At 38.9% G+C, this 16,850-nt stretch overlaps 1 protein-coding gene across 1 annotated transcript in view; it reads left to right on the top strand.

The window, feature by feature from the left end:
* Positions 1-15,815, top strand: part of Rab38 (RAB38, member RAS oncogene family) — a 72,022-nt gene extending 56,207 nt beyond the window's left edge. Inside the window, exon 3 of the mRNA XM_013014032.1 lies at positions 15,557-15,815. Within this exon, the coding sequence (XP_012869486.1) occupies positions 15,557-15,709 (153 nt within the window). The 3' untranslated portion in view covers positions 15,710-15,815. The remainder of the gene's footprint in view (positions 1-15,556) is intronic.
* Positions 15,816-16,850: the final 1,035 nt, after the last annotated feature.

Below are 16,850 nucleotides of genomic sequence, written 5' to 3'. Positions count from 1 at the left end.
AATAACCAGGGCAAAAATGGGCTAGAGGCCTAGCGGCAAAGCTCAGAAGTAGAGCCTAGGAAATGTGAATTTCTGAGTTCAATACCTACTGAGTTCAGTACCTTCCACAAAATAAAATAACAGTTCATACCTCCACCTCGTTGTAGACATTAAGTGAGACACATTGTAGACATTAAGTGTTGTTCTCACATTCTGAGAACAACTACTAAGACCCAAGTTTGGTTAAAGAGAACTCTCCTAGCCCCAGCAGAAGTTCAGAACTTCAGTGGAAGATTGCAAATTCCCACAAGAAATGGAAGGGGTAAATGAAATTTGGGAAGATATGAAATCATGGAGCACAGAAACACTTAGCAAACCGAATACAGGTGTCCATTTCACCAACACCCACGTGAGGAATTAAAATATACGGAAAGCTAGAAAATGTTTGGCACTTAAGTGTTTGATAAACAAGTGCTGAATCTTCTCTAGAGTGGATTCTTAAACCTTGGCTCTGCGCAAACCTTGTGATAGTGGTGTTGTTTCTTCCCCAGAAGCATCTGCTCTAATTAAAATTTCACAGGGCTGAGGAATTTTATGCCCTAAACCTTGGAGCCTCTGGTACATTTGGTATTTTGTTTGAGGTTGATGTATTTGGAAAGATTATGTGAGGATATTTTTTTTTGCCAATTTCTAACTAGGCAGATGTGAAGGCTTTCTACTAGGGTTTTTACATTATGGTTTTACTCTCTCTGGCACTTGGGGTCAAAGATTAAATAATTTGCCACCTGACAGATATTCTGAAGAGCTAATTAAAAACTGACAAGTACTCAGGACCTCAGATGGTTAGCTGTAAAGCTTTTCTCCATCAAAAGACCAGAATCACCACAGTTTCTCTGTATTAAATTATATTTCCAGAAACATAACAAGAGCAACAAAAGAACAGTGTCTTAAAGACATTCTTGGTTATAAAAGTACATTTTAAATAGAGAATTTTTTTAATGCCAGATTGGCTAGATCAAAGACTGGGAGGGGTCCCATGGCAGTGTGGATTTGCAAGCTATTCAGTAATATGAATATTCAATCAGAATTGAGAATTACAGATTTGGAAATCAGGCTCTTAAATTATTTCCATCCTGGGAGACATTTCAGTGTGATGCATGGGGGACAAGGTAGGAACTGGTGTCATGTTTCTTCGATGAAATGACTGATTGGCCAGGATCATGCTGTGCTTCAGGTGAGTTACTTAACCTTGTTGCTTCCTTACCTATCAAATGTGGCTATTCACTGGCTAATAGATTTCTTTTTTATTTTTTATTGTGATTGATTACATAAATTTCACAAATTTCATAGTCTTGTGAGATAGTGATACTTAGTGAAAGTCACAAACACATTCTAACCTTCACAAGGCAAATTGTCATTATCATGATCTATAATGTCTGTGAATTCTCTGAGCTTTGACAATACAGCTATTTCTTCCACATTGGATGATATATACATTTCTTTCCTTTTGCTTAGTGTTGGCTGTTTCCTCTATCCCTCTCATTCCCTCCCTCCCATAGCTGCCCTTGAGTTGCTTAGTTCATTTTCATCCATGTCCAGTTCAGCTAATAGGTCCCACTGTTGTGTTTTCCCATTTCCCTCTGTTTCTGTGTCCTCCTCCTAGTTTCCCTAAAATGTGTACATATATACCATATATGTGGTCAGCAGCATGGGGTCATTTAGTAAAGATATGACAAGATGAGCGAAGGTCCTTTGTTTTTCAAGTCCTGTTTACTTCGTTGTATCTCTTCACTTTTTGTATTTAATATCCACATGTCAGGGAGACCATGTGCTATTTGTCTCTTTGCTTACTTCAATCAAAACTATTTTTTCTAGTTCCATTCATTTCCCTGTGAATGCATTATTTTGTCCTTTCTCATGGCTGCATAATATTCCATTGTATGTAGGTACCACAATTTTTTGATCCATTCGTCTGTAGTAGGGCATCTGGGTTGTTTCCATATTTTGACTCTTGTGAATAGTACTGCGATGAACATGGAGGTGCATGTGTCCTTGTATCCTGGTTCCGGTTGCTCAGGGTAGATGCCTAGGAGTGGTATGGCTGGGTCATAGCTTTCTGAGGAGCCTCCAGACTGCTTTCCAAAGTGGTTGGATTAGTGTACATTCCCACCAGCAGTTCAATAGGGTTCCTCTTCCTCTATATCCCCTCCAGCATTTGTCATTGCTGACTTTAGGATGTGGGACATTATGACTGGGATAAGGTTGTATCTCAGGGTGTTTTTATTTGCATTTTGTTTACAACCAGGGGTGGTGACAATTTTCTTATATGTGGTTCTTTGCCATTTTTATCTCTTCTTCTGAGAAGTATCTTTTTAGTTTCAATGCCCATTTAATAATTGGTTTGTTAGGTTTGGGAGAGATTAGTTTCTTGAGGCCCTTGTCTGATATATTGCTGGTAAATCTTTTTCCCAATTAGTTGGCTATTTACTTTGGTTGCTATGTCTTTAGCTGTGCAGAAAATTTTTATTTTAAGGTAGTGACATTTATCTAGTCTCACTGCAATTTGTTGTGACCCTGGGACTGTGTTCAGGAAGTTCCTGCCTGTGCCTATAAGTTCAAGTGTCTCTCCTACTCTGACCTGCAGTAGTTTCAGAGATTTGGGTTTGATGTTAAGGTCTTTAATCCACTTTGAGTTGATGTTAGTATATGGTAACAGGCTGGGGTCCACTTTTAGTTTTCTTTATGTGGCCATCCAGTTTTCTCAGCATAGTAGCTGAAGAGGCTATACTTTTTCCACTGTATGTCTTTGGCTCCTTTGTCAAATATCAGCTGACTATAAGCATGTGGTTTTATTTCTGGATCTTCTAATGTATTCCATTTGTCTTTGGGTCTGTTTCTGTGCCATTACCAAGCTGTCTTTGTTATTATGGCTCTATAGTAGTAGAGTTTGAAGTCCAGCATCGTGATCCCTCCCATGTTGTTTTTTTTTTTGTCTATAATTGTTTTGGCTATTCTAGGTCTTTTGTTGTTCCATATGAATTTTTGGACTGTATTCTCTATTTTTGTAAAGTACATTATTAGGATTTTAATGGGAATTGGCAGTATGACCATTTTCACTATATTGTCTGCCTATCCAAGAACATGGAAGGTCTTTCCATTTCCTTCTGTCTCTATGATTTCTTTCTTTAAGTTTTTATAGTTTTCATTAAAGGGTTCCTTCATATCTTTGGTTAGGTTAATTCCTAATTTTTTAAAGTTATTGTGAATGGGTTTGTTTCCTTGATTTCCCTTTCTGTTTATATGTTGTTGGTGTACAGGAAAGCGACTGATTTTTGTGGGTTTTGTATACTGCTACTTTGCTGAAGTGGTTTATAAGTTCTAAGAGTTGGCTTGGAGTTTTTGAGATCATTGGGGTATAATATAATGTAATCTGCAAAAAGTGATAGTTTAACTTCTTCCATCCCTATGTGGATCCCTTTAATGTCTTTTTCTTGCCTTATTGCTCTGGCTAAGGATTCCAGAACTATATTGAAGAGGAGTGGTGAGAGGGGGCATCTTACTTTATTCCTGATTTTAGGGGAATTGGTTGTAGTTTTTCCCTGTTTAGTATAATATTAGCTATTGGTCTGTTGTATATGGATTTTATTGCTATTTTCTCCAGAGCTTTTAACATGAGTGAATGTTGTATTTTATCAAAGCCTTTTCCACATCTATGGAGATAATTATGTGGTTCTTGACCATGGATCTGTTGATGTGATAGATTACATTTATTGATTTATGTATGTTAAAGCATCCCTGCATCTCTGGGATGAAGCCTACTTGATCGTAATATGTGATTTTTTAAATATGTTTCTGGATTCTGTTGGCTAAAATTTTAGTGAGGAGCTTTGCATCTGTGTTCATCAAGGAGATTTGTCTATAGTTCTCTTTTTGTTGGGACATTGCCTGGTTTGGAGATGAGTGTGATATCGGATTCATAGAATGAGTTTAGGATAGCTCCCTCCATTTCTATTTCTCAGAAGAGTCTGAGAAGTATGGGTATTAGCTCCTCTTTAAAGGTTTTGTATAATTCCGTAAGGAATCCAACTGGTCCTAGGCTTTTTCTTGTTGGAAGACTTCGGATTGCTTCCTCTATCTCATTGTAAGATATTGGCTTATTTCATTGATTTATTCCTTCTTGGTTCAGTATGGGCAATTTGTATTTCTCTAAAAATTCATCCATTTCTGCTAGGTTTTCCTTCCTTAGTGAGTATAGATTCTGGAAATAATTCTTTATAATTATTTGGATGTCTTGGGTATTTGTTGTAATGTTTCCTTTGGCATTCCTGATCTTATTGATTTGGGTTTCCTCTCTTCTTTTTTAGTTAATCTTGCCAGAGGTCCATCAATTTCATTTTTTTAAAAAAACCCAGCTTTTTATTAATTTTTTTTATAATTTTCGTAGTCTCTACCTCATTAATTTCAGCTCTTATTTTGGTTATCTCACTCCATCTAGTAACTTTGAGTTTAATTTTTTTCTTGCTTTTCTAGCAGTTTTAGTTACATCATGGGATCCTTTACTTGATCTGTCTCTATTTTCTTGATGTGTGCACTGAGAACAATAAATTTTCCCTTCAGGACTTCTTTTGCCGTGTCCCACAGGTTTCTTTGTGATGAGTATTCATTTTCTCTGAATTGTAGGAACTTTTAAGTTTCTTCTTTAATTTCTTCTGTTACCCAGGTGCTGTTCAATTTCCATGTATTGCTGTAATTTCTAGAGTATGCTTTGTTATTGAGAACTAGTTTGATTCCATTGTGGTTGGATAGAATATAGAAGATTATGTCAATCCTCCTGTATTTGCTTAAATCCCTAGTATAAACTATGATATGGTCTATTTTGGAGACCATGGCCTCCTGAGAAGAATATGTAGTGGATTGTTGTAGGGTGGGAAATTCGGTAGATGTCAATTAATTCCACTTGAGATTTGGCGACATTTAATTTGGAGGCTTCTTTGCCAGTCCTCTGGTTGGTAGACCTGTCCTTTGGTGAGAGTGGAGTATTAAAATCTCCTAGTATTATTATATTTGGATCTATTTTATTCTTTTAAGTCTGAGAATATTTGCTTAACATATTTGGGTGCATCAATGTTCGGGGAGTATAAATTGATAATGGTAATATGTTCTTCTTGGATTGTGCTCTGTATTAATATGTAGTGTCCTTCTTTGTCTTTTTGTATTGATTTTAATTAAAAGTTTATTTTGTTGGATATCAGAATGGCAACTCCTGCCTTCTTGCTGGGAACATTTATATGGTAGCTCTTCCTCCATTCCTTCACTTGGAGTTTGTTTTTATCTTTGGCTGTGAGATGGGTCTCTTGAAGGCAACAGATGATAGGCCTTGTTTTCTGATCCAAACTGCAAGGCTTTTTCTTTGGATTGATGAATTGAGCCCATTAATATTTATGATTATTATAGAGAGATGCATTGTCTTTCATGTCATTGTCTTGCTTACTTAAGTTTTTCTTCTTTCCTTTCCTCCTGTACTTACTTAGTTGAACTTCTACTTATATCTATCTGATGTGGATCCCTGATCTTTATTGTTTTCTTGATGGTGTTTTCACCCTTTTAATATTCTTTGAAGTGATGGTTTATTATTTATGAATTCATTTAGTTTTTCTTTACTATTAAAAATGTTAGTTTCTCCATTGAATGTGAATGCTAGCTTCTCTGGGTATACCAGTCTGGATTGATAGTTTTTGGTTCTCAGAGCTCTAATGGTACACTCCCGGCTTTCCTTGTATTCAGTGTCTGTCTGGAGAAATCTGCTGTGATTCTGATTTTTTTCCATTATAATATAGCTCCTTTGTTTTTGCTGCATGCAAGATTGTTTCTTTATTATTTAGAGCTATCCTTTTTATTATCATGTGCCTAGAAGTGTTCTTCCTGGGATCCTGTTTCTGTTACAAAGGAAAGATTTTTCTCTTTTAAGATTTGGGAAATTTGCGGTGATAATCTTCTTGAATAGGAATTGCATTCTTTTATTCTGTTATCCCTCACCTTCATCCACCCAAATTGTATGAAGGTTAAATTTTTTGGCACTGTCTGCTTGTTCTTGACTTCCCTTTTGCATAGCTTAAGTGATTTTTCTATATCTGTGACTTTTTTTCTCAGCTGCTGCTTTTTGTCTTCCATACCTGATATCCTATTTTCCATTTCATTCGGTTAACTAGGGCTTCCATTGTAGTTTGCATGGAGGAAATTGAACCATTTTTTTGCTTCTATGTTGGTTCTCAGAGTATTAATCTCATCTCTTAGCAAGGTGTGTACTGCATCTATCTTTGAATGCATCTATTTGAAATCTTGTATCTCTTTTGATAATCTATTTCTTTGTTCTTTAAATTTCTGATCTATTTCTCACTTCAATTCTTGATTCATTGCCTCTAACATCTCTTGGATGTAGCGTTTGTCTTCCATTTCTGTTTTGCTTCACTAGGGCTCTTCCCTGGGTGTCTGCTGGCTTTTGGAGGTGGCTTGGTATCTTGGCTATTGATGAATCTTGTAATTTTTCACTGTGATTTTCAAATGGGAATTCAGGGATTATTGGAGATCAGCCCCAACCTCTGACTGTTTTGGTCATTAGCTGTTTTGGTCATTAGCTTGGTTCAGGGTTGGTTCCTGGATCAATTGATGAAGCTCGCTCTTGTTTCTGGGTTGGCTGAGAGTATCTTTACCTGGTCTCAGTTCTGTAGAGGGAGAGGCCAACCTCCAGCTGCTAGGCTGACCCATGTAACACTCTCAACTGTCTGCTGGAATTCACAGGCAGTTCCTGCCTTCCAGCCAAGGACTAAACAGCTTAGAAAGTCCATGCTGCCTCCCAGGGGTGCCCTTGGCAAGACTGGGTGGGCTGGGTGCATTCTCTCAGTTGCCTGAGACCACTATGAGTTCCTGACTATCATCAGGTGCTGGTGCTGGTGGCCTGAGCTGTCCAATCCCCAGGATTGGATACACAGGCAAGGCTCTGGTGGATTTGGGGTTCTGGTTCTCTCACCTGGACACAAAGGTCTTTTGCCATCTTGGGCAAGGTTCCCAGGGGGTGCATTTCCCTGCTTTCCGCCCTCTGCTGAGGCATGTGCTCAGCTTCTGACTTCAATGGGGATAGGTGGTTATGCAGCTTAGGCACCTGATCCCCAACCCTGGCCCTGGCTCCCAGTCCCTGGCCTGGAACACACTGTTTGGGCTCAAGTGGGACATGTGCCGCTGGGTTTCCCATTTGGGAACAGCTCTGTTTTTCTGTTTTTCCACCACTGGCTGCTGTGACCTGCAGGTGCTGTTCCCAGCTTGCGCGTTTAAGCTCCCCTCCATGGCACTCTTGCTCAAACCTGGTAGACTGGGTGTGCTCCACAGGCTGGTTGGATGCTTGCACAGTTCCCAGTTTTAGTAAAACCTGTAGTCCAAGTGGTAGGGGGAAGAGTCTGAGTCAAGTTCTGAGGTTTACTGCCAGCACTGGTCTACTGCATTCCATATTCATTGAGATGATTGTGGGCTGGGCCGGGTGGTGGTGGTGGCTCTGAGTCTGTGTTTCACACCATCTCTGCCTCTATTTATGCTGTCTGGGTTTAGACTGGGGGGCGGGGTTCGCGCGTCTCCTATGGACCACTGTGGTTTAGGTGGCCAGGCGGCTTTGGCGGGATGGCAAGGAGCCTCTCCGCCAGTGAGGGGTGGGGGAGGGGGTCTTTGTGCAGTTTCTGAGTGAGGTTTTTGTTATGTTTGTACTCTCCAGGTCAACATCAGCACCTTGAGAGTCTTCTGTGCTGGCATTCTACAGATGACCCATTGTGGTTCTGGGGTCCTCGCCCCCCTGCAGCTGTGGGGCAAAGTGGCTTTGGTGGGATGGTGCAGGCCGCTTCACCGGTGAGGGATAGGGTAAGGGTCTTTCTGCAGGTTCTGAGCTCCAAGGTTTCTCTTTTTACAATCACTGGGTCCAGCATGGGCACTTTGGGAGTCTTCTGTGCTGGCATTCTGCAGATGACCCACTGTGGTTCTGGGGTATCTGGAAATCCTGGGCCTGGCTGGGCCAGTTTGGTGTGGAGTTGTGTGGTCAGAAAGAGGTGGAAGAAGGATCTTCATACTTTTCTCTTTTGTATTTTTTCCCTTTTTTTTCACCTCCTGTTTTTCTCTGGGTGTTCACCTTTTGCTGTTATCGGTCTCTTGGGGAACTGAGCATTGGAACTCAAACTTTCTGTTTGGTTGGAGAGAGCTGTGGTGTTTCCCTACTGTTCAGTTGCCATCTTGGCCCCCTTGGCTAATTGATTTTTATGAAGAGTGCATGTGACTATTAGTTCATAAATACTTGCTTCACTCTGGTAGTCACTACCATTTGTCTTCAGTAAAATGTGTTAGAAACTTTAAGCATTTCCTCTGGTTTACTTGTTGATATAAATAGAATGATTTCTAGCATCAGCAGCAGGAAAGTACACATCAACCTTAAGCAGTCATCAAAGTAGACCTGTCTTGTCCCAGTGCAGATATGTGATTAAATTCCAGCCAGAGCCAGGCTGAGTGGTTGTGACTTGGCAGTCACAAGATGTGTAAATTACCTTTCTTGCTGACAATGCTCCTAGGGATGTTGTTGCTACTTTTGATCATTAATTCAAATAAGAGTCTCCAGGTAATATTTTGTTCTTTAGTCAACAGCTCTGTTTTTCTACACAGTCACTCAGAAAATATCAGCCTGGCTGTGTTTACTGTTAGGTCTGTCCAGGAGAATAGCCCCTCCCCTTTTTCTTCCCCTGCCTAAAACCAGTAGTCACCTGACTGTCAATCACCTGATTGTGAGTCAACAAAGGACCCCAGACTCTGAGGTTATATCCACTGAGGTCATTTCCTGAATCTCCCTGGTTACACTTTTCTCAGACAGTGAGAGGTTTCCCCAGGCTCTGAGAGCACTTCTGCATCTGCTGTGGTCCTGCCTCCTGCCTTTCCCTAAGTAATCTGACTCAACTTGAGTCCCCCCGCTTTCTATTTTTCTTTCCCCCTTTTTCCGAACACCTCCCTCTCATGCAGGCCAGCAGTTTGCTCTTCCCCCAATAAACTCTTTTCTGCCTGATGTTGTAGTTTCCTTTCCAGCATTTACCTAAGTGCCAAGTGAGTCAGTCCATTATGTCAGAATTTAATTGCCCAAAGGGCCTGGAGCCTACAGTTTTATCAAAGTCTGATTGTCCATTCTACCCTTGGTACAGGAAGTGAGAGATTTTACTTTGTATTTCTATTTTTTTCCCAGTAAAGGCCCTTTGTCTATGACTTCAACAATGAACAACAACAAAGAAAATTGAGAGAAGCTACACAAGGTGGTAAATGCCTATAATCTGTGCAGTCAGGAAGCAGTATTAAGAAGATTGGGAGTTCCATGCTAGCCCTGACAAACAGTGGTGCAACACTATATCCAAAATAAAAGGGCTGGTACATAGTTCAAAAGATAAAATGTTTTCTTAGCATGCACAAGGTTCTGGGGTAAATCACCAGCTCTGAACTGAAAGAAAAGAAGGAAGGAAGAAAGGATGGAAGAAAGGAAGGAAGGAAGGAAAGGAAGGAAGAAAGGAAGGAAGGAAGGAAGGAAGGAAGGAAAGAAGGAAGGAAGAAAGGAAGAAAGGAAAGGAAGGGAGAAATTCCAGGCCAGCTATATTTGTCATTACAAGTCAGACATGCCAGAGGCTGAGGTCCTGATTGCTTGCACCCATGCTTTTCATGCTTGCACCCAATGCCCTGGCTATTTAAGGGAGCTGAATATAAAGGTCCAGATTCAAACTTGTGCTTTAAACATCACACATCTCCCTTGTTATTTTGTACTAAGCATGTGGTTAATATTACTATTCAGTACTTTCCCTGTGTTCACAACTGATCCTACCACTAACTCGTGTGACTTAGGGTTAGCCACTTATCCCTTCTCTGACTCAGTTTCCTTAGATTCATGATGAAGACATATACTATACACATGATTATGTTCTTCTGAGCATTAAATGGCAAGATGATAAAAACATTTATAGGGGGTGTATGCCATACCTTTCACATGTTTTAAGTGATTTAAAAAAATCACTGGTAAGGCTGTTTTCTTGATTACAGATTAAGAAACTAAAGCACAAAGTGGTCAGAGTAACTTTCCAAGGTCATCTAGCAGAAGGTGAGAAAGAGAGAGATAGGTCATGACTGGGCTGGGGAGGTGGCTCAGTGGTAGAGTGCTTGCCTTGCATGCCTGAGGCCCTGGGTTCGATTCTTCAGCACCACATAAGCAAAAAGAAAAAAGCCAGAAGTGGTGCTGTGGCTCAAGTGGTAAAGCACTAGCCTTGAGCTGAAATGCTGAGGGACAGTGCCCAGGCCCAGAGTTCAGGCCCCACAACCAGACCCCCCCAAAAAAAGGTCATATAAGCAGAAGGTGAGGAAGAGAGAAATAGGTCGTGACTCCAGACCTGTGGTTTGAACCTCATATCCTTTGCCTTTTCATCCTTTGTCTACGGTAAGATGGTGGCATATAAAAGCATGAAGTCTTTGTGTATGTGTGCTGGTTCTGAGGCTTGACCACAGAGCCTTGGCACTGTTCCTTAGCTTTTCCTCTCATGGCTAGTTCTACCAGTTGAGCCACAGCTCTACTTCTGACTTCTTTTTTTTGGGGGGGAGGGGGACTATGGATTGATCAATTGGAGATAAGAACCTCATGGACTTTCTTATCCAGTGTAGATTTAAATTTGAATCCTCAGATCTCAGCTTCCTAAATAGCTAGATGTAAGCTACCATCACCTGACTCTCTTATAAACTTCCTAGCCTGAAACAGGCATTTTGTTTTGGCAGGGAGCATCCTACATACATGCTAAATGGTCACTAAGTGCTTACCAATGTCTAGATTAAGAGAATGTTCCAAGTGTCTGTCTGGTCTTGCCTTCTAATGAATTTGTATAGTATTGCTTTAATGGCACTTGACCTGCAAAAACATCTGATAAGTTTTCCAGATACTGTGATAATCAAGCCAGTCGAAGCCATTTCTAAACCCTATATTGCTTTGTTGTTCATAAAAGTTTTCTAATATAAGATGATGTTAATGAAATGAACTCCAAGATAGGGACACAAGAAATTTTATCTTTCTTGCTATTGTTTTTAATATATTTACAATGTATTATGTAATTTTTTTTGTTTCTTTTGTATGTTCTTCCCCCATGGTATAACCCCTGTTTTCATTGTATTTGATTCTCATGCCCTGCATCTTTTTTATAAATTTTTCTAATTTGGGGAGGGGAAGGGAAATAACAAAATGCTGAAATAAGGATACAAGTTGACCCATTGTAACAATGAGATGTACAAGACACTATGTTGAAAATGAACTTTAAAACTTCTGTGGGGGAGGGAAGGAGGAGATGGGGAGGGAAGGCATGGTAGGGGAAAACAAAGGAGGCGGTAACACTGGTCAATAGGAAATGTACTCATTACTTTACTCATGTAACTAACCCCTCTGTATAGTATCTTTACAATAAAAAATACATATTTAAAAAAGTTTACTGGGGGGGAGGGGATGGGAAGGGAGATAGAAAGGGATGGGAAGGGGAAACAAAGGAAGAGGCAACAATGCTTGATAAGAAATGTACTCATTACCTTGCCCATGTAATTTTAACCTCTCCATATGGTATTTTCACAATAAAAAAATAAAAAAAGAATAAAGTTACATAAGTTCAAAAAGTTAAAAAAAAAGTTTTCTAATGTGTAAGCTTACTCCTGGTATGAGACTTCTTTTATTATTTTTATCTCTGTATGCCTCAACTTAGGGAAATCTAAATTACATTGGTTAAAAGAGTGAATGTGGCTTAGTACCATGATTGACTACTTCATTGTCAGTGGGGATTCACCATACATTGGCTGTTTCCTTTATCTGGAACTATTTTTACTAAAATGATTTTGCTAGTTCTAACCAACAAAGTCATCTTAGTAAGCTAAACTATTGGCTTTTATTTGTCTTTCTTATAATAGTAAGGGAATTTTATTAAATGGCCAATAGTAGCATTTACTTACCCTTTTACTTACCCATTAATACACTTTCAAATTTGTACATTAACAAAAGAAACTCTTATTTAACTGACATGTTAATACATAAGGAGATTTTTAAAAATACTATTGGCAAATCTAACTTACATTTTATGTGAAGTAGGGGCTTTTTAATGATTGAAACTTGTTTTTGTCACATAAACATTTTTATTATGATAATAAATGAAATGAAATTGAGATTTCTTTAGTATTTATTGGGTCTAATGTTATACAGTTTAATAACAAATAGAACTTCTTTTAATTAATTTTTTTTTGGGGGGTCCGGTCATGGGGCCTGAACTCTGGGCCTGGGCACTGTCCTTCAGCTCCTCAGCTCAAGGCTAGCGCTCTACCACTTGAGCCACAGCACCACTTCCGGCTTTTTTCTTTTTGCTTATGTGGTGCTGAGGAATCGAACCCAGGGCCTCAGACATGCAAGGCAAGTGCTCTACCACTGAGCCACCTTCCCTGCCCCCTGTTAATTAATTTTGAAAAGGAATACAGCTTGGTTAGAAACAGTGACACGAGTCAAATACAATTAGGAGCTCTGGATTGCCAATCCACTTGTTTTGAATGGTCTGTAGTCTTTCTAAACTGAATATTTCTTACCTGCTAAGACATGATAATTTCTCCTGCTTGGCATTTGGGGTGAGTTTTATTGCTGCCTCTCCTCAACACACAAGCCACAATGAGAAAGCATTGTTTATTAACTACTAAGGAGGTACCTTAAAGTTACCCCAGTTCAGGGCTATCATGAGAAATGCTGGCCCATGTGTTTGAGATCTGGAGTGGAAGGCGAGGTTACCTGTTCCCACTGATCTGAGGAATAAGTCTTCACCTATGCCACATTATTGTGTGGAGGTCAAGTCATTCACCTGTGGGCAGCATGGTAAGAAGAAGAGGAGAGGAAGGAAGTGTGCTGTTAGAGCATAGGTGTTTTCCCAAAGGGGGTTGGGGATTGGGGCACAAGTGCTGCTATTCTCTGCCCCTGCAGTAAGGTGGATACTTAAGTTAAGAAATAGCCCATCTGCACCCAAACTCGACAAAACCAATAGGAACCAAAACTAATCTTAACTGGCTAGTGTTTTAAATATGATGCAAGGCTAAGTACATAAAGTGTCTGAGACATTCCTCTTATCAAGACGCTAATGACACTACATCCTGTCAAGAAAAGCAAGCTTTTCCTAGGTGAGTGCTATAAGCAAGACCTTTTTTTAATTGAAGAAGTCAAGGCTCTGAGACAGAAACATAATTCCAGTATAAAGGCCATTAGCTAACATAGCAACAAGCTAAAAGGTGGTCAGATCTTTACCTTGTTTTGGATTTAGAAACCTTCAAATCCTTTCACTAATGCTCTTTAGAGCAGAGAAAAATAATGAAGTTGTTGTCTGGGACTCCTGAGTCATATTGTACTTTCATCACGGATATAGTGTACTTTCATTCACAGGTGAATTAAGGATAAGGGTATGTGAATGAACATTTTCAGCTAATGCCATTAACCATGAATGCACTGGCAAACCATCACTACCTCTTACATTTTTGTTTGTTTTACAGTACTGAGCCTGAACTCTAGGCTTCACACTTTCACTTTTTGTTTTTGTTTTGTTCACTGCTTGCACCTAAATCATGTTTTCAAATTCTGGCTTTTTGCTTATTAGAAATAAGAAAGATGGGTACGGCTGGTTCAGACTTGTAATCTTAACAACTCAGAAGGCTAAGATCTGAGGATTTTAGTTCAAAGCCAGTCTAGGCAGGAAGGTCTGTGAGACTCTGGTTTCAATTAACCAACAAAGAGCTGGAAGTGCAGCTGTGGATCAGACAGTTCAGTGCTAGGTTTGAGCTAAGACACTCAGAAATGGTGCCCAGGTTCATGCCTCATGACTGGTAGAAAAGAAAGAAAAAAAGAGAGAAGAAAAAGGAAATAAAGAAACAAAAAAAGAAGGAAAAAGAAAGGAGGGAAGGAGGGAGGGAGGGAAGGGGAAGGGAAGGGAAGGAAAGAAGAAGAAAGAAAGAAAAAGAAAGAAAGAAAAAAACAAGAGAAAGACAGAAAGATGAAAACTTGTCTGTGCAGATGGGCTTCAAACTGAGATTCTCAGATTTTAGCCTCTTGAGTAGCTAGGATTGTAGGTGTGAGCCATCTATGCCTGGCTCCTATATATATATATTTTAATATTATGACTTCTTACAATGATCTTAAAACCTAAATCAACAATTTTGACACTCATACAAAAATTAGAGATATATAATTCTACTTCAGATTGATCGACAAGATACAATAGTAAAATAATTTGACAAAAGAAAGCTTTATGTTTCTTTATATTTAATATATGAAAATGCATCAAAGAATGTCTAGAAGTTGTGATTAAAACAATAAAATTTAAGGGATAGTGGGAGAACAACAAAGGAGGGGGTAATAATGCTCGACAAGAAATCTACTAATGACCTTATTTGTGTAACTGTAACCCCTCTGTACAGCATCTTTACAATAAAATAAATTTTAAAAAACACAATAAAATTTGATGATACTGAAGATCTTCACTTTAAGACATTTTATTTGAGCAAAGATGTTTCTATTTTTGTGCACTGGTAGTAAATATTCTGTGTTTTAACTTTCTGATGAGTAGAAAAAAGATAATGTATTTTATCATATTTTAGATTCAAGTTCTTGCTCCATATTTTTCTTAAATTAAGTTTTATTTTGTTCCTGAAACTAGATCACATGTCTGATTTCAAATTTTTCCTTTGAAGAGTCGGGATAATGTCATAATAGATGGCTTCAAATCTCAATAGCTTAACACAACATGGTCATAATTCTCACACATACTATTTGTGTCATAGTGAGCTGATTGGGATATTTATTTATATTTGATCCTTACTAAGAGACCAAGGCCAAAAGAATTTTCATTTCAGTGTTTCTATAATAGCAGAAATTGAGCGGGGGGGGGGCGGGAGAAAGGGGAGGAGGTTGAGGAATGAAACTGTGGCTCTTACTTCTCTTATATGAAAATGAGACATGCCACTTCTTGCATTTCATTGGCCAGCAGAGTCACATGACCATGTACACCTACCATTTGACTGGAAAACAAAGAGCCAGAAATATTTGTTAAAATACAATTGCTGTGAAAAGTGTCCCATTACTTCTATTTTCTATCAAGGTCACAATAAGAATATGCAACAAAAGGCAATTATAAACTATGTTGGACTGAAATTCTCATTTCTTGTACAGTATTATGCTGTAATACAGGATAAGTTAAACTAAGAGAATTGACCTCTACCAAATTCAAGCTATAAATGAATCTTAGCAAACAGTATTGCCCCCATTTGACAAAATATAGTACACATATATGTGAGGGACTAAAAGGTAGAATTCTTTGAAGGAAAAAAAACAAGTAGAAATAAGAGGATACAAGGATATTGGTTAGAAAGGAATTTGAAGTGACTTGTTAAAAAATACTGTTCTTCCTTTACATCTGAGATTCTATTGAGACATTCTTTATGATACTAAATAAGAAAATCTGTTTTGCTTTCTCCTTAGGAAAATATAAACATTGATGAAGCCTCCAGGTGCCTGGTGAAGCACATACTTGCTAATGAATGTGACCTAATGGAGTCCATAGAGCCTGACATCGTGAAGCCTCATCTCCCCTCACCCAAGGCCGTCAGCTGTTCCAGCTGTGCTAAATCCTAGGAGGGTCCTATGCTGGCATATGACAGACATAATCCCATGATCTCATGAATTATGCCTCCATTTGTACCATTTTGGGTAAACCAGGAGGGGAAACACACGTGCCAAGCCAAAGATCTATGCCTGTACCTTTTCTGTAAGAGAAATAGTAAGTGCTCTTTTTTAATGTTCTCCCACCATCCACACAGTGTTTACACGCTTTGAAAACACTTAGTCTGTTACAAAATTCTCTTGACCTGCAGAGCACAATTTTGCAACATCAGCCCTGGTATTTGCTCTTTTAAATCAACAAAGTTGTCCAGATTTAAAGAGAAAGTGGATAAGAGCAAACCAGCTGTCAAGTTAAGCATTGGCGTTTGCCTTTGTCCTGGTGTGTCTTTGTTCAGATTTCAATGTGTTCTTTGATGGTCTGGCAGGCTTGTTAAAGAGAAACGGTATTCTCTTCAGAGACAACCTCCATTCTTGGCAGAACTAAGTGTTGTGTATGATTTAGCTCTTCAGAGTCATGTCCACAGCCTCCTGTGCTTTTGTTGCTTTCATTCCCATTGTGTGCCCCAAATGCTGTGCTGGTTTACCTGTAGGTGCCTTTCTTCTGGCTTTCTCAGACTCAAGCTGTGGGACTCTTCTATATATGTAAGATATATTATACATATTTTCACAAGTGAGAAATAAAACATTGAATGTTGCTGTTTCTCTATTTATGAAAGTGCTTTAAATTCCTTAGTGTGCTGAATGTTTTCTTTTTTTCTTTTTTTTTTTGACAATGTGTATTTCTCCAAATTCATTTCTAAATTTTATTTCTGAAAGGAGAGAAGAAGTGATGCCAAGTGTATTCTAACTGCATCATATCCATTTTTTGGCTATCAAAGCAAGCAGTATATGTATATTTGTTTGTTGTTAATATGAGGAATATACCCTCAGTTATTCTGACCCAGAAAGTGCTGGATGAGGCAACATAAAGAAACAACATGCACAGTATTGCCTAGCCATAGCTGCACTGGCATGCAATACAGATATAGTTTTTGTACATATTTTTTGTGTATATGTAGAACTAGGGCTAGAACCCAAGGCCTAGGCATGCTAGTCAAACACTCTTATCACTTCAGCCACATTTCCAAGCTAGTATTTTTAATTGCATATTTCC

Source organism: Dipodomys ordii, unplaced genomic scaffold, assembly GCF_000151885.1.
Source record: "Dipodomys ordii isolate 6190 unplaced genomic scaffold, Dord_2.0 Scaffold22, whole genome shotgun sequence".
NCBI lineage: Eukaryota > Metazoa > Chordata > Mammalia > Rodentia > Heteromyidae > Dipodomys > Dipodomys ordii.
Note: the sequence above shows the minus strand (reverse complement) of the source record. Positions and strands in the feature narration are given on the sequence as shown.